Source organism: Pagrus pagrus (genome assembly GCF_965226575.1).
Source record: "Pagrus pagrus genome assembly, chromosome: 9".
NCBI classification, from domain to species: Eukaryota; Metazoa; Chordata; class Actinopteri; order Spariformes; family Sparidae; genus Pagrus; species Pagrus pagrus.
In genome coordinates, this window is record NC_140193.1 from 1441878 (window position 1) to 1468616 (window position 26739).

The window sequence follows — 26739 nt, forward strand, 5'->3', positions numbered from 1 at the left end:
TCTACAGAGATGTATTTTAACGTGACATACAGCAGATGGACTGAGGACTTCGCCATTCAGTTTCCACTGGCCGTGGACATCGTCCTCACTGAGCTCGACCTCAAATCGAGCTGTCTCTCCGTCAAACACCTCAGCGCCGTACATTGGCCGAACCACCTTGATGTGGCGAGCTGACGATTAAGAGAGGGGACAAAATTCTTACTGAAGACATAAATACACAGACAGTACATTTATACACACACATACGTAGACAGGCATAGACAGAGTTGCCAAAATATGTTTGACTCATAATCTGAGGTAAAGCTTCTACTTTGGCAACTGATACTATACAGAAACCTCCCTTATTATGCTGTAAGCAACTTGTCCAAAGGACCATAAACAACCAAATGGCTTTCAATGTTGGCTCTTGCAGTGGTAGTAAAATACTGTGATGATCTATTTTGACTGTTTGTGGCCCAGCAGAGACTAAGTGAATTAACTTGGACACGTCATTGCCAAACAGGAACTAAAGAGGAGCCATTTGGTTCTAAATGGACCTTTGAGATCACTGAGGTGCCAATAAAGGGGTTTGTTTCTGTTACGGGAACCATTAGGACCCTCTTAAAAAAGTGTCTCCAAGAGCACACAAAGAAACAGACAATAAAACAGAACAAGAGACAAAAGCTGTGGTGGAAGAACACTACAAGACTGATTACCTCCTCAGATTAGGGTTGGATCATGGCTACGATGTGAGCCCTTTAACTCTTGTAGTGTTTTCTACCATTTTCGCAAGGGTGGTGACAAGAGACACAACATACAGGTGGTAATTAAGAAGTGATGGGAGTAAAAAGGTGCTTCAACTGCAAAAAAATGGGTGATTGGGCTTGAGGTGTTGTTAGGAGGCAGTGCAGGTGAAGGGTAAGCTGAAGAGGAGCATCAAGAAGTAGCCTCAAAGGAAGGTGAGTACCAAAAATCCAAAACAAATTCTGCATCTTTACCTTCAATGTGAAGCGCTGCAGTCGTTTTGTCTGTTCCACAATCACATAAGTACTGTCCTTTGTCTTTGTCCCCAACTTTCTTGATGATGAGGGTTCTGCGTTTGCCCTCGGCCTTTATGGCCACCATCTTAGAGGGCTTGATCTCGGCCTCATTGTGGTACCACATGACATCGACGTCTTTGCTGAGCTCGCAATCTAGAACGACCTCGTCTTTCTCCACTGCAGTATAGTCCTGCAGCTTAACTGTGAAGTACGCATCTCCCTCTGGAATGGGGACATTTTTGTGTGACTATCAATGGAACGTATACAACACATATAAATGGTACAAGGCAAACAATGGACAAGACAGTCAAAAAAGACAAGGAACACAAATGGACAACATAGAAAAATGATTTCTGATGACACAGAACACAGAGAAACAATGTCTTACACATACATGAGGTCATTTTGTGGACCTGGACAGACACAAACATGGACAAAATGTACAAACAGCTGTAGGGAATAAGAAGGACGACACTGGAAGAGGAAGACAGACAGATGGTTATTTGTGGTTTACCTATGACTGTCAGGTTGGCCATGGAAGGAATTCCTTTGGCCTCAGCCTTAATTTGGCAAGTATCATCTAGAGTCACTTCCTTTATTTCTAGGATGTGTTTCTTTCCATCCACATGAGTGACCACTGTCCTGCTCGGATGGATTTTAACATCGTTCTTGTACCAGACGACAGGGATGTCCTCGTGAGAGAGTTCCAGCTCGAACCGAGCAGTTTTGCCTTCCTTTACAGTTTGGTCCTTTATTGGCGTGATAAATTTGAGCCTGATACCTAAAATTTTATTAGTAAAGCATATTCAAATAACTTAGTTTGAAAGAGGAGGCAACCAACTCAACAAGAATGGTTCTGCTAGTTACAGTATGTCCGGTAATGGCAGCCCAGCACTTACCCTCCACTGTGAGTCTAGCTGTTGAGGTTTTGCCCAAAACCTCAATCGTATACTCGTCCTCGTCGTCAAACTCACAGCAGTTTATAATCAGCATATGCTTCTTTCCATCATCGATGATGTCATACTTTTGGTCTGGGGTGATGATGTCAGCCCCTCTATACCACATGACCTTAGAGACATCTTTCGTGATGGTGCATTCAAACTTGGCCTGTTTCTTTTCAGGCACAGACACGTCCTTCAGCGGGACTACAAAGTCCATTTCAATTTCTGGGTTAAAGAGTGACATAGGTACACAACGTCAACAACACAACCAAACGCAAAAACAACTACACCAAAGTCTACAGCAAGTGGCCAGTTTACCATGTACCCTTTTGCTGTGCGCCTTCATGGCTCCCGGACTTTGTGGAAGCCTACTTATGAGCTATCGGGGGTATCAACATGAAAACCTCATGCCATTTGTTGTTGCATTTGTTGTGGTTAATCGATGTTATATGCAGATGGTGCCATCTGATCCTACAGGACAAGTTTTCAGGTTGTGCACGTCCCAGACAAAGATGACGTCACTTTGGCATTCCCAGGATTGTTTAAAAACATGGTCTGCTTCAGAGCATGGCGATGAGGGATTCAATCTTGTCATCAAGGAGGCTGTCTTACTGGAAATGATGGGACAGGACCAGTCCAACATCTTCTTCGGCTGTCACAGTTTATAAGGATGCAGCAAGTCTCTTCATTCCTCAGACCATTCTTCTTCCTCCTCGCTTTTCATCAAGTACTCACTAATAAACTATCTGCTGCTACTCTAACATTTCATCAAACTGAGGCAATTTGATGTCATGTCTCACATCTTGAGTGAGCCAGTTATGGTGTTGGTGTAACTTGTAAACTGGCCACTGTACGTAGATTTAACATAAAACATTTAACCACAGACAATACAGATATCTCATATAGTGACATTACTACACACATTTTCACATGAAACTGACAGAACAGACATTTTCATTGAACAGACTTTACAACAAATAGAATAACAAACACAGGACACCATTGCAACCGTGGGAGGAAGTTGGGATCCAATATCCCATATCCAGAAATTGCTTCTCATCTTCTTGGACTGCATGAAGTCTCAAATAATGAATTTGACTCATCAACCCTATTAAATAAATGTCTAAGGTCCGCTCTCACATGCCACAAGGCTTTATTTTATTGCCTGCAGACCTTACACCTTTATTTTTACAGCTAATATCCTCAAACAATGGCATGTTGTAAATCCAATCTTGGATACCGGAAGCACTTCCTTACCTTTGACATTAAGCATTGCAGTGGTGATGGCGTTCAGGGCCTGGTAGGAAACTTCTCCGGCTTGATCCAACTGGCAATTTTTCAGTGTGAGCTTACGCACACCACCCTCCATTTGGATGTCGCACGTCTGATGGATACATTACAGTACGTTTATACATAATAAGTAGTGAAATGAACATTTAAATGTGGAAAGTCCAAAAGTCTCAGACAACTAGTCAACATACTTCTTTTTGACAAGACTTTTGCTGATTGGAGTCTTTTGTATCTGTGATAGAGTGGCTTTTTAGTGAGCTAAGCTTGATGTGTGTTGATCCACTGATGATGTGGTGACTTTTGGTTGCCAGATTGTGCTTTGGATACAACTGATCCAGTTTCTGTCAAGAGTTGTAGAGTTCGATGCACTGCCTCTTGGAAACCTGTAGTGTAGCCATGATTTGACACTGAGAAAGCGCCTTTTTGTTTAGAACTTTTAGATACTGTTGCTTGTTTATCACTATGACAATGTTATTTAGTAAGCAGTGATCTGCTGGAAACTTGAGGCGCAGCCATATTCATCTTAAGGCATGCTTCGATGGAGGATACAACTCAAGGAAATATTACCTCCTTTTGTATGACGGAGTTAAACTGGTCAAACCAAAAATTTGCTTAAATTTGTTGCTGTATGAAAAATAGTGCAGGATCTTAAACATATATTCATTTTACATGTCATAACATAACCATGTTTTTAAATGTTTCTAAATCCTAAAACTTTGTTTTCTTCTTTTTTTTTTTCCAAGTTTCTGTAAAAACATTACAGATTTTCTTTGGGGTCTTTCAGACCCTACTGTACATGTATCAAGACTTTAGACACTTGACGAGTCCATCCAGTCTTACCGGAGATCTGGTCAAAACCTCTCCTTTGAGCTTCCATTCTCCTGGAACATCGTCCTCAGAGATCTCCGTCTCAAATGTGGCATCTTGCTTCTCAATGACCTCAACGCTGGCCAGGGGCTTAAGGATCTCAGCCTCACGCTCTGAAAAATGGGTTGTATTAGAACTCATAAATATCAACCAATTGATTCAAAGATAAAGTTTTTGAGGGACTCAAGTTAAAAGAAAGGTAAGTAGGTAAACAGATAAACCTCCTAGTGTTAGCTTGGCAGTGTAGAGACGTCCTTCCACCTCCAACGCATATTCTGCTACGTCATCAGGCTGACAGTTCTTGATGGTGAGTGTCAGCTCTTTTCCTTCCTTCTTGATCTCAATCTTGTCAGAGGGCAAGACCTCATTCTCTCCCTTGAGCCACTTCCAGTTAGGAGTGTCCTTGAAGAGCTCACATTTAAATACAGCGGCAGCCTTCGGTTTCACATGCTGGTCTTTCAGCGGTTTCACGATCCAGTCTTTGATGATTTCTGTTGGAGTTAATTGTTACGCAATCAGTGTCCATCATATCCATTTAAACTCCCGACCCCCCCAACACTAACAGCTCTGCCATTGTTAGACTTAGTCTCATATGGATTTGAAAAATATCAACAAATCTTTGGTTTTTACGCCCTGATAACAGTCATTAACATTTTCTTATTCTTCTTAAAAAAGATAGGGATATTTAAAAACAACAGCTTGACTTTATCCTGGTGTCTTTTTTGCAGATTAAGGTTGGACACGTTTGAAGAAGAAGCAATAGAAAAAAGGTTTGTTACATAATTTGTTTTCTCAAATCTGTTTCGAGTCAACCTTCTTCCCAAACAAAATAATAAAAGATGAAAAAGAAAATAAATCCAACATCAAAGTTACCTTCGTGCACACAGGATAAGAGTCTGGAAGTGCAACTGCGTACTACTGGTAAGCTCGCTGTGCTGTCTTTGAGTGTCCTTTTTTCAATCAATTTTCAATTTAGTCCGGAGATATACCTGCTTTAAACCACACATTTGCATGGACAACTGGCTGTGTTCTGAACATTGTTGTTCGCATTTATGCCTATATACATGTGTTACTGGAGGACACCACAAGATGGCACATGTTTGGCACAGCTTGTTGTCCCATTGTTGTCCCTGCTGCTGCTGACGAGCTTACTGACTCCTGACCCACATCCCTATTCTGGCCCTACACACTTCCATGTGTAGGGCCAGAATGTCCATGTGCTCCATGTGCTCACTGCATCCTGCCAACGCGAAGCATTTATTGCTGAGGACGTGCACAACTGACACTCCAAACGGATGCAGGATACACGAGTCAGCCCTCATCTGAACATATTGTTAAAAGCAAGTGTATCTTTGGCCTTAAACTTGACACCCCCACTAAATATTACTAACATGTAGTATGAGCCAGGACGAATGTTTTCCAGAAATTTTGAATTCTTGCCCTGATCTTTTTCACTATACATTCCTTAGGAAGCACCAGTATTGATGTATGTTCCTGTGTACAATGTCCTCTTTTTCTTACCTATCACTTTGACATTTGTTATGGTCTTGACATCTTCCTGGCCATCGACTTCGCAGGAGTAGGAACCAGCATCTCCCTCAGCTGAGTTCTGGATGGTCACAGCGTGCTGCATACCAATGACATTGATCTGAACCTTGTTCGCCTTTTTCTTCAGGACCGTGCCGTCCTTCTTCCATACTACATCTCTCTCTTTGTTCAACTCACAGGTCATATACACTGGCTGACCCTTCAGAGCTGAAGTCTCCTCGTCCAGCTCTTTGATCCATTTTACAGGCAGCTCTGTGAGGAGATAAAGAGGATATGAGAAAATTGACATTGACGAATTCTTAAATAGGAGCATAGGAGAAACTTTTTCTGGTCCTCAGGTCGAAAAAATATAAATACCTTCAACAATGAGCTTGGCTGTGCATGATATTTCCTTGCCAGCATTCTTGGCAATACAGGTGTATTCACCGGTGTCAGACAGCTGGACATCAATAATGTTTAACTTGCGGTCTTTGCCATCAGAAGTGAACTTGTGCTTTGGGCTTTCGCGCAGGTTGCTGCCATCTTTCATCCATGAGGTGATGGCAGTGGAAGGAGAGACCTCACATTCAAACACAGCAGCAGAGCCGATCGACTCGGCCTCCTTCAGCACAATGTCCTGAAGCTTCTTGATGAACTTCAGAGGGACAGCTTTGAGCTTGAATCCTCCAAAGGGTTCATCTGGTGGTGTCGGACCTTTTCCACCAGGCTTCAGGCCGCGGCCCCTGCCTTCTCCAGGGGACGGCGTCTGCTTGGCTGTAATATAGATTTAAGACCATCAATTCACAGTTGAAGTTCAAGAAGGATTCTGTGGCATCACCAGATGCGATGAAGAACAGAATACTTGGTGAGAATTTAAAGGCAGAGTTCATGGGTTTATTAAAACAACAGACTTACGTTTCAGCCCTCTACCTCTACCTCTTCCTGCTTCTTCTGCTGGTTGTCCCTCTGTTCAGAAACAATGAAAATGAATTTTCTGCACACAATATGATCGTACGTCAATGACTTTATGACCTTCCATGTTTGATGTCCACTCGAATGGATAGGGGAATATGAGGTTATAGTAATGGTAAATATATGAAGCAATGGCACTGAAACGAAGCCTGACATAACACACAACGATGAATGATGTATAATTACAACTTTATGGGGATGTAGCTTTGACAACATGATCAGATGGAATAACAAACAGATATATAAAGATGGCACATGTTGGGAGAACAGATGTCGAATGGACGATGGGAATGGCATGATATTGAAATGACAGACACACAGATGACATTACAGAAATGAAAGAAAGCAATGAATATGACCAGACACAGAATGGTAATTAACATGAATGCAAGAATGAGATGGCATAAATCGCGTCACACGTAAGATATAATGAGGTCAAGACGATTTAGATGGAGGCATGATGGTGGAAATGGGTAGAGATTATTCTGGGCATGAAGGAAAGGTTTTCTTGAACCGCCACCATCTCACCTCTCCTGGTCACCCCTGGAACCTCCAGAGCACCTTCCTCCCCTTCACCTTCCCAGTCCTCGGAGCCGTAACTCTCCCGTGGAACCAGCTCCCAGCCCCAGGCCTCTTCCTCCTCTTGCTCTGCCTCTTCTTCAGCTTCATATTCCTCTTCAAACACCTCCTCCTCAGGCTGGGTGGCGACCTTCTTCATCTGCACGGCTCCAGGAGAAACCTCCTTCACCAGGGGAACCTTCCCTTTACCAGGCGTTGCTGGTTCTGCAGCCTTACCCTCCTCTGGTGACGGCTTCTTTGGGACCTTTTTGAGAATCACAGCTTCAAAAGAGTCTTTTGGTGTAACAGTTTTGGGAATCTTTTTGAGTTTATCAACACTTGGTCTCTTCTCAACAGGGACTGCCTCTGCTTCTTTAAGCTTCTCAACTTTAGGAGATGGTGTCTTTTTCAGCTCAACTTTCTTGAGCTGCTCCACAGGCTTCAGAGCCACTTCTTCCTTCTCTTCTTTGGCCTTGGGTATGACTCCCTTCTTTATTTGCAGAGGCTTGGGCTCCTCAGGAACCTTTTCAGGTTTCTTAACAGGAGCTGGCACCGGAGACACCGTCTTCTCTGCTGGAACCGCCTCTACTTCCTTCGGCTTCTCCGGCTTCTTCTCTGGAATTTCTGGGATCTCAGGTTTCTTCGGTTTAGCCTCTGGCTCTCGTTCTTTTGGTTTTTCATCTGGAGTTGTGCGACGAGGACGCAGGTCCTCTGTTGGCTTCCTCTCTTTCTCCTCTGCTGGTTTCTTCTCAGGCTCTGCAGCCTCTTTGGAAGGTCTGGCGAAGGGCTTCAGCTTGACGCTTTCAATCTCTTGCTCCTGTGTTGGGATTTTCTTCACCTTGGTGGGTGCTTTGACCTCTTCAGGCTCTTTCTCAAGACTTTTCTTTTTATCTACTGGTTTTGGCACCTTTGCTGGCGGCTCCTTTACCTCTGGAGGGGCTTTCTCAGGTTTCTTGGGAGGTTCTTTGGTTTCCATTTCTCTGGGGGTCCTCTCTCCCTTCTGGAAAGGCACTGTGTCCCTGTCTGGTCGCTCCTTCTTGTCTTTCTCTGGTTCTTCAGTTAGTTTAACTGGCTTTTCAAATGGTTTTAGTTTGACCACTTCTGGTTCCACTTCATCTGAGGGCAATTTTTTCACTTTTTTCAAGGCTGCACTAGGCTCGGCAGGTTCCTCTTCCTTTGGTGTCTTGGGAGTCTTCTTCAGTGAAATCTTATCATCTGGTTTTTCATCCTTTGGGGTGGGTTTCTGGCGGGTCCATGCATCTTTAGGAGCTTCCTTCTGTTCCTCTTCTTTAGGTTGCACAACTTCTGGCTTTTTCACCACATCTGCTTTGTCTCGAGGTTTCCTTTCCTCTGCAGGTCTCCTGGTGGCAACTGACATCTCAACAGTCTCTTCTCTATGCACCAACTCCTCAACCTGGAAGACTGTGGTCTTAGTGACCTTCTGAGGTTTTTGCTCTTCTTCAGCTTCTTTAGGTGGAACTGACGGGATCTTCTTCAGTTTGATGACCTCATGCTCCTCTTCCACTTCCTTAATGACTCTGGTGGCTTTTTTCAAGGTGGGAATCTCAAACCTTCCATCTTCTTCCAACTGAATTTTACCTTTTTTGTGCAGAACCGTTTCTGAGGCAGCAAAGGTTTGAAAATACTTATTTACACTTAACTGACAGCGTAGTTTGTACAAAGAATGCTTAAAACTAAAAAAAACAATATAAATATAAAATACAAAAAAAATAAAAATTAATTCCAAATGAATGAAGATCATTTTAAAAAGACTACACAAAAACAGACATAGAAGAAGAAACAAGACAGACACACAAAAACGTCCAGAGGATACTACAGAAAAACATATACTATGTGTTCTCTCAATATAAAATATTACATTTTAAGTGGTTTTTGAGAAAGTTTGCATTTGTTTGTAAATAATAAGCCAATCAGAGGTCATTATTGATCAACTCCCTCCCATTTTTTAATGCTCTTTAGTGTCCCAGCATCTCGACAAAAAACATTTTCAGATTTGGGGGCACTATCAGGCACTGTTTCAAAATCAGGAAGCATACCTTTATAGATGCTAATTAAATGCTGCGAGTCGCTGTGCATTCTGTGTACTGAGGTAAAATGAACGGTAATCAGTGCTCCTACCTTTCTTGACTCCTCCTGGTGCTTGGACAGGTCCCTTGGTTTCATCTAATAAGGAGGTATAGTTCAGAAAGTTGTTAATAAGCCAATTTAATTAGTCATGAACAGCAATTGAACTGATTTAAAAAGGTGGGGACCTACGAAAATGTGACAAGTTGTCATCAAACACATTCAGAGTGTATTAATTTCTAATACAGAATGTGGATGACATGATAGAGTTGTGACTGAGAAAAGTGGTCCAGTATCACATGGTTTAGTAAAAATACATGTAAGATAGTATCATAAGAAAACTGAAATTGAAGAAAGTAAAGGTGTGTCCAAGAACAAATGTGGCATGCTTGTGTGGGATTAAAGGTCAATTAATTAATGACCAAAAAATACATGTCACAAAACATGAGAAGACCAACAATGCAACATCACAGCGAGGGACTCCGCCGCCCCAGATAAGACTCACAAACCAATCAAACACACAAACAGGTTGTTATGTTGGTGGTCAACATTTGCAGTGATAAAATAAGATGTGAAGTAGATGTCCAACAAAGAGGATTATTCCATTGCAGTCCTTCAAATACCTCTACCTGTCACAGGAGATATCTTTTCTACGATTGTTTTTTCTTCTTCTGCAACCTTCTTTGTTGGTTCTTCAACCTTCTTGACAGGCTGTGGCTTGGTCACTTCAAGCATAAACAAAGAGGGAGTTGAATTGTACCACCAAAACACACTGCCTTTCTAAAAAAACACACAAATTATCATCTGGATACCTGGCTTTGTTTCTTCTTGTGGAGTAATTTTCTTCTCCAACTTTTTGTCAGTCACTTCAGGCTTTTTGGCAGCTTCTTGAATTTTTACAGCAGGCTTCGGTTTGCTCTCTTCGAGTACAAAGTATACAGGAAATTCAACATAAAGCTCTCCACATACACGACATGCTAACATTAAAGATCTGAGAGTTTGACACTAAAAAGAGCCATAGTTCATCTTGTTATTCTATGGCCACCTTGTTTCTTGTCTGGTTTCATCAGGATAAAGTTTGAAAGATTTATGTTTGCTCAAGAGTGACATTCTTTTACGAATGCCTGTAGACATAGAAATACAGACAAAAACAACACATTTAAAAGAGAAGTTGGATACCTTCTTGAGGAGCAGCTGGCTTTACCAGTGCTTCTTTGACTTGTGGCGGCGCCTCTTTCTCCTTCACAGGAACTTGGGAACGAAATCACATGACAGTCAAAACCTCATTAAGACTGATGGGGTGAGCACTAAACCATGCAAAGACAAATAACACAATGAGGACAAAGAAAATCCACAATGAAAACATAACAATTTGGAAGAGTGTAAAGACGAAAGAGGAAGAAATTTCCAAGAAATTTCAACAAAAGTATCTCACCTCACCTGTGTCTGTGCAAAACACTCAGTGAAACGTAACAGACAAACAGACATAAAATTAGAGAAAGGGATGAGAGAAACCCAACAAACAACACGACACCGTGGTGGTTTAGACATCAGGTGATAAGAAACCATAAGAGACTGTCTCAGTCGACAGCATGACGGTTCTTCATAAAGAAGTTTGTGCCCAAACAAAATGGGTGATGTGACATGGATATCCTCTTGAAATGATGACGACAAAGAGAATGAATCTCATGACTCCTGAACAGGATGATAACGAGGAGGTGCACGACAATGTTTGGTGCTCAGATCAAAAACACGTGCTCTGTGACATATAACACTTTTCCCTCTATACCTCTGGAAGATTCTGGAGGGGAGAGAAGTTCCTTCCCTTCTGGTTCGCAAGACAAAACCCTCGTTTCTACGACGGACTGAAGCCCTCGAGCTTCTCCTTCCTCTTTGCTTATGGTTTCAACTTCCTGATGAGGGACGGATTGGACATCTGCTTTCAGAAAAGACTGCTCGACTTCTGATTTTGATTTCCTGGTGGCAACTTCCCCATGTTCTGGAGCGTCCATTTTGTGGTCAGTGGTAGTAGACTTCTTCTTAGTCATCTTCGGTTTGGTTTTATCTGTTACTGAGGGTTCTTCAGCAGCAGGCTCATGCCAGTCAATATCAGCTTTTGGTTTGTATTTTTCTGAGATCTTTACTTTTTCATCAACTCTGCTGAGTGTTTCTTTAGGTGTCACCTCAGTTGGAGATGTTACTGCAGCTTTGCTTTCAACGGGTTCCAGCTTAATTTTTGTTTCTTCAATAGGTCTGACTGTAGCTTTTCTATCTTTAACCGGGACTTTAATCTTTGACTGAATTTCTTCTACTGTAGCAACAGATTTATCACTTTCATGGAAAGTATGTTTTGGAAACTCTTTTTCAGCTTCTCCAACAACTTCTCCAACTCTGGTGTATTTTTCCGAAGTATCTTGGCGCATTAATTCTTTAGCTTTGGACTCTGCTCTTGTATGTTCAACTGGAGTAACTTTGGTAGTTCTGTCCCCAAGTATTTCCACCTTCGACTTGCTCTGCTGCACTTTACTTTTTTCAGTTTGCTCTAACCTCTGTCTGTTATCGATTGTTGATTCGTCTATCTTCAATGTAATATCCTCTGACTTGTAAGTCCCCTTTTTTCTTGACTGAATGTCTTTTACTAGATCGTTAGGGGAAATGTACTGTTGCGGAGTATCTAATATACCATCTTTGTCTTTTGCAATCAATGATTTTTCATATGCAACATCCATTACCAGTGTCCTTGAAGCCTTCCTTTGTATTTCTTCCTCCTTTGTTTCAATAATCGGAGTAACACTAAGAAAAACGTCCTTTACTGTGTCTGTTTTAGGCTGAATGCCTTCATCTGTTTTCTGTCTGTCTGGTTTCTTTGGAGGTATAACTACGTCTGTTTTAGCATCTTCTCTGACCAATGTTTTTTGAGTCTTTTGCTGAGAAACACCTGTCTTTTCTGCCTTTTGTTGAGTTTGTTGTTGAACTGAAGCAATTTTGGCAGTCTTAAATTGACTTGTGGCTTCTTTTACTTGAGTAATTATATCTGTTGTCTCTTGTTTTTCTGTCAAAATTTCCACACTTTCCTTTGATTCTGGACTTTGTGATTGACTTATTAGAGAAACTTCACCGGCTTCATAAATGTCCTCTCTCCTTGATGTGATTTCTTTTACAAGCTTGTCAGGTGTAATAAATCTTTGGAGGGTGTCTGATTTAACATCTCCTTCTTTTACTATCAAATGTTTTTCAGATGCAACCTCCATCACAGGTGCAACCGAAACTGCTCTTTCCACTTGTTCCTGTTTTGTTTCTGTAACATCAAATGGAGTCAAGCTACCAAATTCATCTTTAATTAAAACTGTCTTGGACTGCACTTGAAGGGAAGTTTTTCCATGTTTGTCCAACTTCTGTCCTTTCTCTTTCAGGGATTTTGATTTCTTTGACTGAATCTCTGGATCATCCGTTAAAGGTTTTGTTTCAGTTTGCTTTTGTCTTGGTTTTATCTCTTCAGCTGAAAGAACTGTAGTGGTTTTGTCCATTACTGTAAATTTTTCTGGAGTTTCTGCCAAAGAGTGTTGATCTGTTATTTTTGTTGTGGATGCAACTGGGGCCCTCCCTTCAGTTTCTTCCTGTCTTTTAGGTAATGTCTCGCTGATAACAGTAACCTTCTCGGTTTTATCTTGAACTCTGTCTACTTTTGCCATAGCTTGTTCAATTTTAATGTCTTTCGTGTCCTTTAAGGACTCCACTGACTTTAGAGAAATGTCATCTGACTTACAAACAGTCTCTTTTCCTGATGCAATATCTTTTACTAGCTCATCAGGTGTGATATACCTTTGGAGAGAGTCTGATTTAACGTCTCTTTCTTTCACTATCAGATATGTTTCAGATGCAACCTCCATCACAGGTGCCACTGAAAACTTCCTCTCACTTTGTTCCTGTTTTGTTTCTCTTACTTTAATTGGAGCAACACTACCATATTCATCTTTAACTATAACTCTCTTGGACTGGATCTCTTCAGGTGTCTGTTTTTTAGATGGTTTGTCTCGCAGAGCTGTAACTGAATCCTTTCTTTCAATTTGTTCTTGACTTACTGGTTTTGTCTTTACAGTTGGAGGGACTTTGCCAGTTTCATCTTTAGTCGCTTCGACTGCAGTCTTGTGAGTTTTGATGAATTTCTGGGATTTGTCTTTTTCTTGAGAAAAATCATCTGGCTTGTTCTCCTTTACTTCCATCTTAGGTTCAACTTCTGTCTTCGTTTCAGTTTCTCCCTGTTTTGTTATTTTCTCTTTAAGATGAGCGTATTTGGCTGTTTTGTCTTTCTTTGTATCTCCTTTTGTCTTTGTCTTCTCTTCTCTCTTGGGAAGCAATGCTTCCTTCTCTAGGGGAATGGTTTCAAATTTACGGATGTCCCCCTTTTCTTTTTCTCTGTCTTTAAGATTAATTTCTGTTGTTTTTGGTGTCCCATCTTCAGTGTGAGTCACTTTCACAAATTCATCCTCAACTATGATGAATTTTGATGAAATCTGTTCTTCTGCAGCCTCTTTAGTTTTATCTGTTTTTTGTTGCGTCTCCTTCAGCGATATTGATCCTTTTGGAGGAACACCATCTGACACATGATATCCCTCATCTTCTACTGCAAATTCAAGTTTTTCTGGAGTAACCTCAAGTGAAGTTACCTCCATCGTTGGTGCAACTGAAACTTTTCTTTCAATTTGCTTCTGTTTCGATTTCGTATCTTTAAGAGGAGTAACTTTAAAAGTTTTATCTTTAACTGTGCTGACCTTCAGCTGGTCTTGATCGACTACAATCTTGTGAAGTTTTTGTTCTGGTTCTTGAGAAGATACTAATTCACTGTCTGTCATATCAACTTCCTCATCAAATGTTGCACGCTCTGTGACAAATTCTTTAGCTTTTGCTTGTTTTTCAGGTGTGCCAACTTTGACTGGAGTCACTTTTTCAGTTCTATCCTTGACAAACTTCTGTGGGATTTCTTTGTCTGCAGCCTCTTTAGTTTTGGCTAACTTTTGTCTTTTCTCCTGCATGGATATTGATTCCTTCTCACCCTCTGACACATGAATTACCTCATCTGCTGATGCAAATTTAATTTGTTTAATTTCTGCTTGTTCTGAAGGTGCTACTTTCAATTCTTCAGAAGCGTCATTGATTAAAGGTGTAACTGAAACCTTTCTTTCGGTCTGACCCTGTGTTGTTTTTGTTTCTTTCAGTGGAGTAACTTTAAAAGTTTTATCTTTAACTGTGCTAACCGTTAGCTGATCTTGTTCCACCATAAACTCTTGAGGTTTGGTAAGTTTTTGTTGTGGTTCTTGTGGCGATACAGACTTGCTCTCTGTCGTATCAATTTCAGCTGTTTTGCGCATCTTCTGTTTATCGGTGACAGTTTTATCTGCAACTTTGGCTGATTTACGTAAAATCTGGTGTCTTTCTTTTGCTGTTTCCTCCTTTTCTGACAGTATTTCATCAGATGTTGTTTCTGTCAAATCTGCAACTGATGTCTTTCTGTCAGGCTGCTCTTGTTCAGTTTTAGCAACTTTACGGAGTTTGTCCCCAGCTTCAACTTTCAGTGGAACTTCTTCTATCTGAGGTGTTTCTAACAAAAATGGTTCTTTTCCTTTTTCAGTTTTAGACGTTCGATTCTCTTCAGTTTTGGCTAATGCTGGTCCTTTTCCCTTTTTAGGTACTTTTTCCTTGGGGGTATCTTGCGCTGTCAGTGACTTTATGTACGTTTTCTCAGCATCATGAAGAGTTGATGCTTTTCTTTCAGTTTGCTCTTGTCTTGGTTTTGTCTTTTCTTGTAGAACTTGTTCATCTTTATAAATAGCTGCCTTGACTTCTTCCTCATCTTCAACGACTGTCTGCTGTCTCACTTTCTGAGCGACGTCTTTTAGAGTCCTGCCCTTTAATAAGTTTTCAGGTTTTTGAAGGTTATTATCAGTTATACTTTCACTGTCTGATAATGATTCTGGATGTTTGATTTCCACCTCAGGAGAAACTGAAGTTTTTCTGGAAGGTTTCACCTCAGTTGTTCCTTCCATAGGACTGACTTTGACCAGTTTGTCTTTAAGTGTAACTACTTGGGACAAAATGGATTCAGGCAGAAGCTCGCTGGTTGATTTTGGCAGTTTTCCCTGTTTTCCTTGTTTCACGTCTTTGTCTCCCTTAGATTCAACTCTTCTTGGTTTGCAAGATACCTTTCCTATTGGTTTAACATACTCTGAAGAATCAGTTTCTTGTGTCCTTGAGGTTGTTTCAATATTTTCAGTCTTTAAAGGTTTTTCTTGGTCAGTTTGCCTTAATTTCTTCTGGAGACTGGCTTTTTCTAAAGGCTCACTGTCTGTCACACTGGATAACTCCAGTTTTCTAACTGATAATTTGGGTTCAACTTGATCAGAAACAGTTTTGTCTGAAAGGTCTGGCTTTTCAGCTATTCTTTCAATGCTTTGATAAGCTTCCTGATGTTCTGTAGTGTCTTTTTTAACGTCTTTTATTGCTACGTTTGCTGTTGGAGAATCAGATTTTTGGACAGAAAATTCTTGTTCTTGAGATTTTTGTTTGGTGGGTACACCCTCAACTACAACACCTTTTTTCCTCTTAGCTTCACCTCCTGTCTTGATGACCTTTTCTTTAGTTTTTGGGGTGACTGTTGTTTTGAGACCCTCTGTTTTTAAACCATCAGTAACAGATACATTGCCACTTAATCTAGGCATTTCATCAGGTTCTTCCCTCTTACTAGAAATGTCTTCTCTCAGCAAAGATTTAATACTTTCGCCCACAAATTCTTCTTCATCCCTCCGATATATTTTAGGTTTCTCTTCAACCTGTCCTCTTTCCCCAACCTCCTCTAAACTGAAATCTTTCTCGATCTTCTGAGCTCCAGCCTTTAAACGGCCGGTGGTGGCCACTTGTGGTTGGAAGATATTAAGAAGTGAGAAGAGAAAGCACCATGTAGCGGTGCCAAGAGATTAGGGGGAAAAAATGACAAAACATAGACACAAACAATTGGAGTTAAACTAGACAAACAAAGATAATAACAAAGGAGTAGGAGCTGACAATTAAGGAAATGTGGTGTCGCTGTACCTCTCTCTGGTCTTTTCCCTTTAATCTCGACTTGTGTTTCAGGAGGCAAAGCTGCAGGAACAGTCGTGGGAATCATCTCCCCCTTGGCTTCTGTTTCTTTTTTGTTTAACGCAAGATGTTAATATTAAGAGAAGAAAAAAGAGGAAGAAAGATAGACTTAAATAACCACAAAGGGATAAAAAAGAACCCATTTGAAACGATCAAAAACAAACAGAAGAGTAATGTAATATGACGACCACAGGGAACACAATGAGCATGAAAATGTCGTAAGAAGAGATGAGGTGATGTTGATAGTGGACTGAAGCTGAAATGATGACCCCTGGTGGTTGCCCAAGATTTTGTATAAAAAAGAACAAAGTGCATGGAGTCGTATGAAAAGTTAAGGATGGAGATGGTCGTGATGTTAGATTTTCTTTGTGTACCTCTGGAAGGTGTTTGTGGGGAAATCCTTTTCTTCTCCTCTGGTCTTGAAGGGACTGATGTTTTTGTCTGAACCTCGATTAAAATGTCTTCTTTTTTCTTCTCAGTATCATCTCTCCGAGGAGGAACGTATCTGGTGTCCTCTTTTTTCTTCTGTACTGGTTCAGTTTTTTCAACAACTGACTCAAACTCAGTCTCCTTGAGCTCAACATCTGTTACTGACTCTTTTGGTTTTACTTTGGGGGTCACGTCTACTTTAGGTTTCGGTTTTTCAGCAACTTTCTCTTTCTTTGTCTCAACTACATCATCAGGTTTTGGCTTCTTGTCTTGTTTCTTTTCAGCTACCTCGTGTTTCTTTACTGACACCTTTTCTGGTGCAGTAGTTTCACTTTTTTTGGAGTCGATAATGACTGGTAGTGTAATTTGAGTTTCCTCTTTTCTACTTGTTTCCTCATCTACCATTTTCACTTGAACTTTTGTTTGTTTGTCTTTAACTGTGACTCTCCTCTGCTCGATCATAATTTCTGTAATTTCCTCAGTTCTACTGTATTTTTCTTCTGGAGGAGCTGATACGATCTCATCATCATGATCGATTGATTCCTCGTGGGTTACCTCTGTCAAAAATTGTCTTTCAAATTCCTGCTTTTCAGTTTGTTTTCTTGCTTCTGCTGTGATAATCATTGGAGAAGGTTTGGTTTTATCTGCATCTATTTCTTTGACTGTTTCCTCAGTTTTTCTGACCTCCTGTTCTCTCACTTGTCTCGTTTTGCTCTCTGTTTTAATGGTCATCTCTCTTCCCTTTCTGACTGTTTTGACACTTGTTTCTTGTTTAGAAATGTCTTGTGTGACTGATATACTATCCCTTCTCTCATCTGTAACTTCTTCTATTGGCGATTCGATCGTCCTGACAAAAAACTCCTCTTCAGTTTTTTCTTTTCTAGGTTTTTCCTCCGCAGTTGTGACCACCCTTTCTTTGTCAGATTCCTGGACTATAACGGTAGTTTCTTGTGTTTTGGGGACGACTTTGTGTTTAATAAACCTGGTTTCTTTCCTCTTTGAGGTGTCAGTAACAGATATCTCACCTCTCAGTTCAGACTTTTTATCACTTTGGCTTGGCTTTTCTGTTGTACTGAAGACATCCACCTCTGATAACAACACTACTGTCTTGCCCAGAGGAGCCACTTCTTCCTCGTACAACACTTCGGCATGTTCTTCCACCACCTCTTCGTGTTCCCACACCTCGTCCGTGGGCGACACTTTCTCCGTCACGTAATAAACTTCCTGTATCTTCTGAGCACCTTTTCTTTGCTCGACCTTGACAAGACTCGTAGTTACTGGGAGTTTTAAGAAGTGTTGAAGAAGAGGCGTCATGAGGCGGCGCCAAGAGGTGATGACAAAACACAAAGACAAGCATCAGTGTTAGAAAGAGACAACACAGAGATTAAATAAAGGGCTAAAGCCACCTGTTGTGTATTAGCATCAAGAGTGAAAGATGTGGTGAAAGTACTCCATCGTGTTTTCAGATGGTCGGTACCTTTTTCTGGAGGAGAGACTTTTTTCTCTTGTTTCACCTCAGTGGGCAGAATCTTCTCAATCTTCTTAGTTTCTATTTCTTTTGAAGAATTAATCAGTTTTTAATTCAAGATTGTGTGTGAGTAGAAGATAATTTAAAAGAAGAGAATGTAGACAATTAACAAATAAACATACAGAAATAACCAGCAAACATTAAATAACAAAAAATACAGCAAACAGTAAGACATCAAAGAGGTTACAAAACCATTTAAAAGAGTAGCGACAGTTCAGTTTGTATTCAGTGTTATGAATATTTCTCGCTGTCAACATAACATCTGCTGTAGACTCAAAAAATGAAATATTTCTGTTCATTTTTCAGTGTAATTGGCCTTTTGTTTTGTTGTTGGCTGATTTGTTTTTCTCTGTCTGAGAACTGCTGTCTGCCACATTATCTTTTTTGATACTTCCACTTGAAGGGGCTAATTTGGGATTTTAATTGAGTACAAAGTCTTTGCAGTAATATGTTGTTTAACTCTGTTATTGTTGAAGTTGCCACCCTAAACACAGCTTGTGGTTGTTCAGACACTTAACACTTGCTTAGTTAAAGTTTAGTTAAAGTGTTTTTTTTGTGTGTTAAAAGAACACACAAGCTTTTGCTTGAGCCCTTCTGTTTAAATGTGTAGTATTAAAATAACTGTAAAATAATGTTCAATAAAAAAATAAAATTCAACCCAGAAATCATCATTTGATGTATCAATTGCCTAACATATACGATTTTAGGCTGTTCCTAATAGTTAATCATCAAGTGTCATACTGATTGATGTCTGACCTGATTATTTTTAATGTTGACTGGATATCCCAACTGAATATTTTGGGATTACAGTCTGTTTTCAAATTATTCTGATTACCCAGGTTTGTTGAAAACTTGGCGCCAAAGTACAGAATTTAGTTTTCAGTTCATCTCCGTGGGACATAATCATTTTAAACATTGGTGAATTTGGTCTCCTTGTTGTGTGTTCACAAAGTTAAATCTGATAAATATAATAAATAAATATAATACAATGATAAATGTCCCTTTAATTGTGACCAATATTTCATTTTTATGAGTGTACATTAAGATGAATGCACCATATAGCAGATGACCAACTGTACTGTCGCGAATTATTCACATGCATGAAGAAGACACAAAGAAAGATATAAAGACTTGAGGTCTGCCTCTGCTGTACCTTTAGGAAGAGTTTCTTCTACCTCTGGTTTAGGTTTAGCTTCAGGCATCTTCTCAGGTATTTTATCTGTGGTCTTTATAGGAACTGTTTTATCTACAGAGATCCTCTCTGTCGGTTTTTTAGACACCCTCTCAGGTTTTACTTCCTCAATCTTTACAGGAGGTTCTGGAGGTGGCTTCTTCTCAGGAATCCTCTCTTCTTCTGCCACCTTCTGAGGAACTTTTACAGGCTTCCTCTCAGGAGGAGCCTTCTCGGGCACTTTTTCCTCAGGTATTTTTTCTGGAACTCTCTCAGGTACTTTTTCTGGCACCATCTTTGGAATGTCCTCCTTTTTTCTCCCAGGTGCCGGTACCTTCTCTGGCACCTTCTCAGGGGTCTTTTCCTTCACCTCAGCTTTCCCTGGAGGCCGTCTCTCAGGTACTGCTTCAGGTATTTTAACAGGCAGCCTCTCAGGTTCGGTCTCCAACACAACTACCTCATCAAACACCTTCTGGGGCACTTTTTCAGTCACCTCTTCAGGTAAGAGTTTAGGTTTGGGCTTCAAAGCTTTAAGAGGGTTTAACACAAAAACATTCACAAGACATGACTACAAAGACTTGAAAAATGTGCTGGCGCACAATAAGGAACATTAAACACAGTGGGGAATGGTTTACTCAGATTACCCTTTTTTCAAGTGCTTCTTATTGTCTTGAGGTCGGTGCAAGAGGAAAGATCATAGAGCTACAAAAATCAATGATAATCATCCTCTGGGGAAACCAATTTCTGCAACAAGTTTGTTGCTGAGAAATCAGACCTACTGCTACTAATAATTAATAATATAATTTAAACATATCATGGTAAGTTGAGTAAATTTAACCCCGTTTGACAACAAACAACAAAACAGAAGCTAACAAAGACTGGGCGTGTTACTGAAGAAAGATCCATCAGAAACATAAAAGTACCTTTCTCTTTCTTTGTCGGCTCTTCTTTGGGAGGAACAACAGCAGGTTCTGGTTTCTTGGCTGCTTTTGGAGGCTCTGGTATTTTCTCCTCCACAGGAACTTGAAAGAGTACCATTCAAATACGTTAGAAGCCTTTCAGTGAATTAAAGTTAAGAGTAGTTTGAGATGGACAAACTCCAACACTCTATCGAGTGTAAGACAACAAATAACTGACAAACATGACGTGCAGCCCCATCGTGATGCCACAGTAAGTAAGACGTTAGACAAAGGAAAAACACACCAGAAACTGAAGACAGTGTAAGATGACTGTGAGAGTTTAGTTTTCAGTATTAAAGGTTGGGTTTACTAGCATCCAAACTAAACACAACAAAGATCATTAATCACTCATGAAAAATCACTCCAGATGAGTTAAAGTTGGATGGTGGAGTTAAGAAGATTAAGAAAAACTCCAGAGCACCATCTCGATCAGAGATGTTGTATACCTTTCTTAGGCGGTTCCTTTGGTGCAGGGGTTGGTTCTGGTTTGGCCTTTGGAGGTTCTGGTTTGGCCTTTGGAGGTTCTGGTTTAGCCTTTGGAGGTTCTGGTTTGGCCTTTGGAGGTTCTGGTTTCGGCACTTTCACTTCAGCTTCAGCTTTCTTCACTGCCGGTTCAGGTTTGGGTACCGCCACAGGTTCTGGTTTTGGAACTGGAGCTTCTGGCTTGACGACAGCAGGCTCTGGCTTCGTTACAAGAGGCTCTGGTTTATGGACTTCTGGTTTTGGTTTTCCTTCTTCTGGTTTTGGTTTTGGGGCTTCAGGTTCAGGCTTTTTAACAGCAGGTTCAGGTTTGATCTTTGCTGGCTCTGGTTTTGCAGCCTCCTCAGGAACTTAAAGTAACATTTAAAGTGCTTTAGACATGGGCAGATACATTTAGGACATACAGAAAGTCAAAGATTCGCTTCCACGCTTGAAGCTATACACAGTTTAGACTTTTTAATACTCAAGACAGAGAAACATACACACATCCATACAAAGCAGGAAATACCTTTGGATGGTGGTGTCACTGGCTTCTGTAGCACTGCCGGTTTAGCTTGTGGCTCTGGCTCAACCTTCGCCGCAGGTTTGGCTTCAGGTTCTGCTTTGGGAGCCGGTGTGGGTTTAGGCTTTGGTTCAGGTTCTGCTTTCGGTTTGGGCTTGGGTTCAGGCTCCGGCTTAGCTGCAGGTGCCACTTTTTTGGGCTCAGCTGGTAACTGAGGCTTGAGCTCATCTTCAGGTAGGTAACACAGACATTAGCTAAGGTTAGCATGAAGTAATGTGTAGCATCTAAGAGTTATTAAGAGGTGTTCGAAAGAGTGAGGTGACACTCGACAGGGGGACACACTGGTGAAGAGTGAAACTAGCTACAGAATTACATGGAAAATCCACAGAACACCAATTAAACAGTACAAACATTAAGATTAACATCAGAATAGAATCAAGATGAGACAGACATTAAGAGGTGAGAGGCTATGTAGCGGTGAGCACAAGTAAGCTTCACTGAGGACACTTTTTAAGATGTCAAACAACAGGAAGTAAAGTACCTTTCTTTGGCACTCCTGGCTTCTCTTCAGGTGGTGAGGGAGCAGCAGCAGGCTTCTTAACCTTCTCTGCTTCTTTTAAGATACATTCAAACACATTTTAATTCATAAAATCAAAGAAAACAAGAGGTGGACAAGTACAGTGGTTGAACACATCAAAACAGAATAGTCAACATAAGGATAGTGTCATCGGCGTAGATGAAAGATGTTCAGTAAAGAGATGTTAGAAATCAGCCATCTCTACCTTTGGGAGCAGGAACTTCCTTCCTCTCTGGGACTGAAACTACAGGAACCTTTTCCTCCACTGGCTTTTTGGCCTCTGGTACTTCAAAATCAGTAAAATTAAGTGAAATTTCAGAACAGAAAACATCATGGGAGGTTACGGAGTGACAGACCACACAGACAGGATTGCATTAAATATACAGGAATTTTTGTTAAAAGAGTAGAAACATGGAAAATATATATGAATCTAATATTAAACAGGTACATGCCAACATCAGATGTATGTTGGTACCTTTTGGTGGGGATGGCTCCTTCACAGATGGTGTTGGCTTCTCTTCAGGCTTTTTCTCAGCTTTAGGAGCTTAAAAAGACACTGATTGTGTTAGCATCACAAGAAAAATGCTGTGCATTTGCAGGTGAAGCAAAGAAGCGCAGCAGAAGATAAGACAAGAAACACAACTACAGTCAATCATTTAAAAAATATAAATAATGGATTGAGTAAGAGGGGAAAATAACAAAAAAACCCAAAAAAACCCAGGACTGACAAAGTAAAAACAGGACAAAACAATTAAAGATTTTAGTAGTGGAGGAGGACAGACTAATAAGTTTGCATTGAGGGCGCTGAGCTGCAGCAGGAAGGTGTTAAGGTCGGCGTTACCTTTAGATGGGATTTCCTCTCTCATTTCAACTTTCTTGGTCTCCACTATCTCCTCAATGGGAACTCTGGCAGCTAAAAGAAAAACACACAAGGACACATCCAGAATCATCATCACCGTCAGAAAACATTAACTTTCCGATGTTCCATGTTACTGCAGTAACCATTTCTTGCTTCTAAAAGATACATTACTGCTCGTAACAAATGAATGAAGTCTCAAAATCTAGTGTGTCTCAACAATCGTACAATCATGTCTCGCAAAATAATAATTATCTTTAGCATTCCTGTGAAAAATGAGTGCTATAAAATGTGTTTTATGTTAAAGGTGCTTTATGTAAGTATTGACCGCCTGTCAAATTCACACTCTGAACAAATAGGTGCTTTAAGCTAATTAGCCCAGTAAGCAGTGCAGCTAGGTGTTGTTTACAACGCACACAGTATTGTCAAACCTGTTATTTCTTCACATTCTGTTGATCATTTTAATACATTTTTGAATGCTTTAACAACATTTCTTAGATATTGCACCCATAAAAACATCTAACATAAAATTATTAAAATTATTATATGAAAAGTTATATTAAAATTAAAAAACCCAAAACTTAAAATGTACATGGTAACCATTACAGCAATTACGAGTGAATCTACTGGAGATAAGGATAATGATACACATAATACACCCATGCATTTGCTGTAATAAATTAAAAGTTTTAGGAGCTGAGCACAACCAAACTGACCTCAGACTGCAGTTAAGGAAAGAGGTTATTATGGGCAATGTAAACACAGGAAAAGAATGATTATAAGACGAACAAATAAAATAAAAAATGGTGAAAGACGAGAGCAGAAAAAGAAAACTCAAACACAAATCTCAAAAATAGACAAACATTAAGAGTGAGCCATGGTTAAAGAGCGGCTCAAACAAACATGTATTAACAGGCAGGTAACCGACATCCATCCTGTTTGTTACTGTGATCTGATACCTTTGGCTGTGGACACCTGTTGTGTCACCGTCTCTTCTGTCCAGCTCTGATACTCGACTGAAGGTGTGATGAACACAAGAGTGACAAAAGACAAATGTGAGGCAAACAGTTTGTGCTCTGTGACAAAAACTCATGACCCCATTTCACAGTTTAACAAAGTCATTGCCTCTTCTCATAAATAAGGCTGCTGTGTCGAAGTTGTTTTGTGTGTGTACACAGTGACCTGTTGTCTCATAAAGTGTCCATGCCAATTCAGTTAGAGTTAAAAAAATGGCAAAATCTTATCCTAATATCATGGTTTTGAAAGTCAATCATATTTTGGTGCTTTAACAAAATCAGGCAACAAAATCTTCAAGGATAAACTAGACCCTAAACAGATATACATTTAGTCTATAGACCCCAAATTTTGACATGAACAGCTTTTAGCTATCATACTGAAATTGAATTTGAATGTCTAAATAAAGCTCTGCTGGCTTTATTTTCCAGATACAAGACAAAAGACTTTGACTGGGAAATGGCGCCACAACTGGTTTGTGAATGTGTGATGGAAGAGTTGGAAGATGGGATGAAAGTTAAGAGTGAAAAAAGAAAAGCACGTCCTCAAATGTCAGACAGACAAAGAAAAAGTACACATAAATTCAACAAACAAAGACTTTCCTATTAAATCTGCACACGTCTTCTTCTTGTCAATAAAAACAACCTTAACAAGAGGTCAGTCAGACGACACCATGATGATGTTATGATGAATGCAAGAGGCAGATTTGGGTAAATTCCCATTCTTCTTTGTCCATGTTTAGTTAGAGAATGGTTTCTTTTTTATTCTTACAGCCATTACCTGTCATTTTAAAATGTGTTAAAGTTCCTGTTTAAATACTGAACAAAAATTCCTGTCGATTTACAAGCAAATTTTCAGAAAACAAATCGTCTTCATTACAATTTTCTTAATTGTTATTATTTCATTTTTCTTTTTTGTTTGTAACAAAATAAAAAAAAACTACACATTTTGGACTAACAGGATTTTAATTTCAGGACTATTTTATCTCACGTTTTTCCCAGATCTGCTCTGACAGTTTGATGGGGATGAAAAGGATGAAGTTTGAGTAAAAAAGGGAAAAAAGAAATACAACATGTTGTACCTCTATGCTCCACCTCCACCTCCTCTTCATAGTGATAAGAATATTCAGCTGATTCTTGAGAAAACAAAAACGTTTTTTTGTTTCCGTTATTAACAATAAAGAGAGAAGAGTTCGGATTAGTTTGTCAGTGAGCGGAGGGTTTACAAAAATACATTTTAAAAAGTGGATTAATTGTGTTTTCACAATGTTAATGTTGATTCCAATGTATAATGTAGATCTATGACAAAGAAAATCTGTTTAATGTTAAACTATGAAGTTAGGGTTAATTTACTTTAGGGTAAATCTCGTTGGGATGGAGGATGTACGCTGAAGTACAAAAACACAGTAAATACCTCTATGTTCTTCTTCATACTGATAGAATTCAGCAGATTCTTTAAAAAAGACAAAAAACATTTTGGTTTCGTTATTTAAATTAGTTAAATTCAGGTCAAAATGTTAATTTGATCAGTACTTTAAATTCAAGAACTGGCAGCAATCCACTTTCAAATACGTGGATTTCAAAGTGAACAGAACCTGGTCCTGGTTCCGGTCTTACCTTGAATTGCCACTGAAGACGGCACTTCAGGCCTCTGAACTGAGGAGTCTGGGACATCTACAGAATACGGAATATGGTTCATACCAAGACTTTATTTAAAAGAAGCTATCATAACAGTTATTTCAGAACAAAATGAGCCAGTGTGTAAAGTAGTATTAAAGATTATATTAACTGTTCTGTGATTAAGGGAACAGTTAATATAATCATAAAAACATTTTGGAAAATCCTCCTGTTTTCCAGCATCTTTAAAAGATATGATGTCGCACAAATTTGGTAAAAACTGCTACCTTACAGTCAGCCAGCTACAAACAGCTAGCATTATGCTGTATATGCTAACTGTTGCTATGTGACTATGCTACTATGACATCGACTGCCCATGGCAAACATCAAGTGACTAGTTAGTCTCTATGGGACCTAACTTAGCGGTTTGTAGCTACATCTGCTAGTAGTCCCCCCAAGCAGCCACCATAACAATGGATAACAGTTTGAAGCTAAAGTAAAATCACTTAACAAACTGCTAATGTAATTTTGGTAATTTTAGAAAAGCTAACAGATTGTTGCTACCATCAAGGCAGCCGCAAACAGTTGGCATAATTATGTATATGTTAACTGTACCGCTTTTAATTTTAGCCAGTTATAAACAGCTAACATAATGTTTTATATATTATTATTTACAAAACAACATATTTTCACATATTAAAAAAACTAACAGACAGCAAACAAAAAAACAATAACACTAAACACAAAGGACAAACAAAGCGCACTGGATTGGCTGTGCGGCTGTTAGCTGTTAGGCTAAAGTTTATTATGCTAGCTGTTGCAGGTACACTGGCTAGCAGGTTCCCCAGCTTCCAGTCTCTGTGCTAAGTAAGGCTAACATGTCTACAGAGATGTAACTGATATCCATCTCCTATTTGGGGTCTGGTAAAGAGGGAGGACAAGAAGATTTCCAAAAATGTTATTAGTTAAAGTTGTAAGCGATCTAAAAAATAAAATACTTACCGAAGGGCACCATTGCTAATTCAATTTCTGTAAGAAGGGGAAGAGTGAACAACGAGTTACACATTAAAAGACACAAAAGCTGAACAGAAGCATAAAAGGTGGCGCCTGACTAGGAACTGTACCTTTGCCAGACAAATAAAGCTCAGCTGTGCTCTTAGCCTCTCCTCTGGGCTCCAACCTCACAATCACTGAGTACACGCCTACACGGGATT

At 39.9% G+C, this 26739-nt stretch overlaps 1 protein-coding gene across 7 annotated transcripts in view; it reads right to left on the minus strand.

Annotated features, from left to right (window-relative positions):
* The window catches only part of LOC311262617 (titin-like), a 204782-nt gene that overhangs the window by 107159 nt on the left and 70884 nt on the right, over window positions 1–26739 (minus strand). For 5 of the 7 annotated variants that reach the window (XM_084362161.1, XM_084362160.1, XM_084362159.1 and 2 more), the window contains 11 exons: window positions 22881–22952; window positions 22515–22583; window positions 22245–22325; window positions 22004–22075; window positions 9314–9358; window positions 6560–6610; window positions 6023–6418; window positions 5639–5917; window positions 4339–4608; window positions 4091–4230; window positions 3218–3344 (listed from right to left, as the gene is read on the minus strand). In XM_084362161.1, the coding sequence (XP_084218287.1) occupies window positions 3218–3344; window positions 4091–4230; window positions 4339–4608; window positions 5639–5917; window positions 6023–6418; window positions 6560–6610; window positions 9314–9358; window positions 22004–22075; window positions 22245–22325; window positions 22515–22583; window positions 22881–22952 (1602 nt within the window). The remainder of the gene's footprint in view (window positions 1–3217; window positions 3345–4090; window positions 4231–4338; window positions 4609–5638; window positions 5918–6022; window positions 6419–6559; window positions 6611–9313; window positions 9359–22003; window positions 22076–22244; window positions 22326–22514; window positions 22584–22880; window positions 22953–26739) is intronic. The other 2 variants (XM_084362157.1, XM_084362158.1) reach the window with 2 other exon arrangements.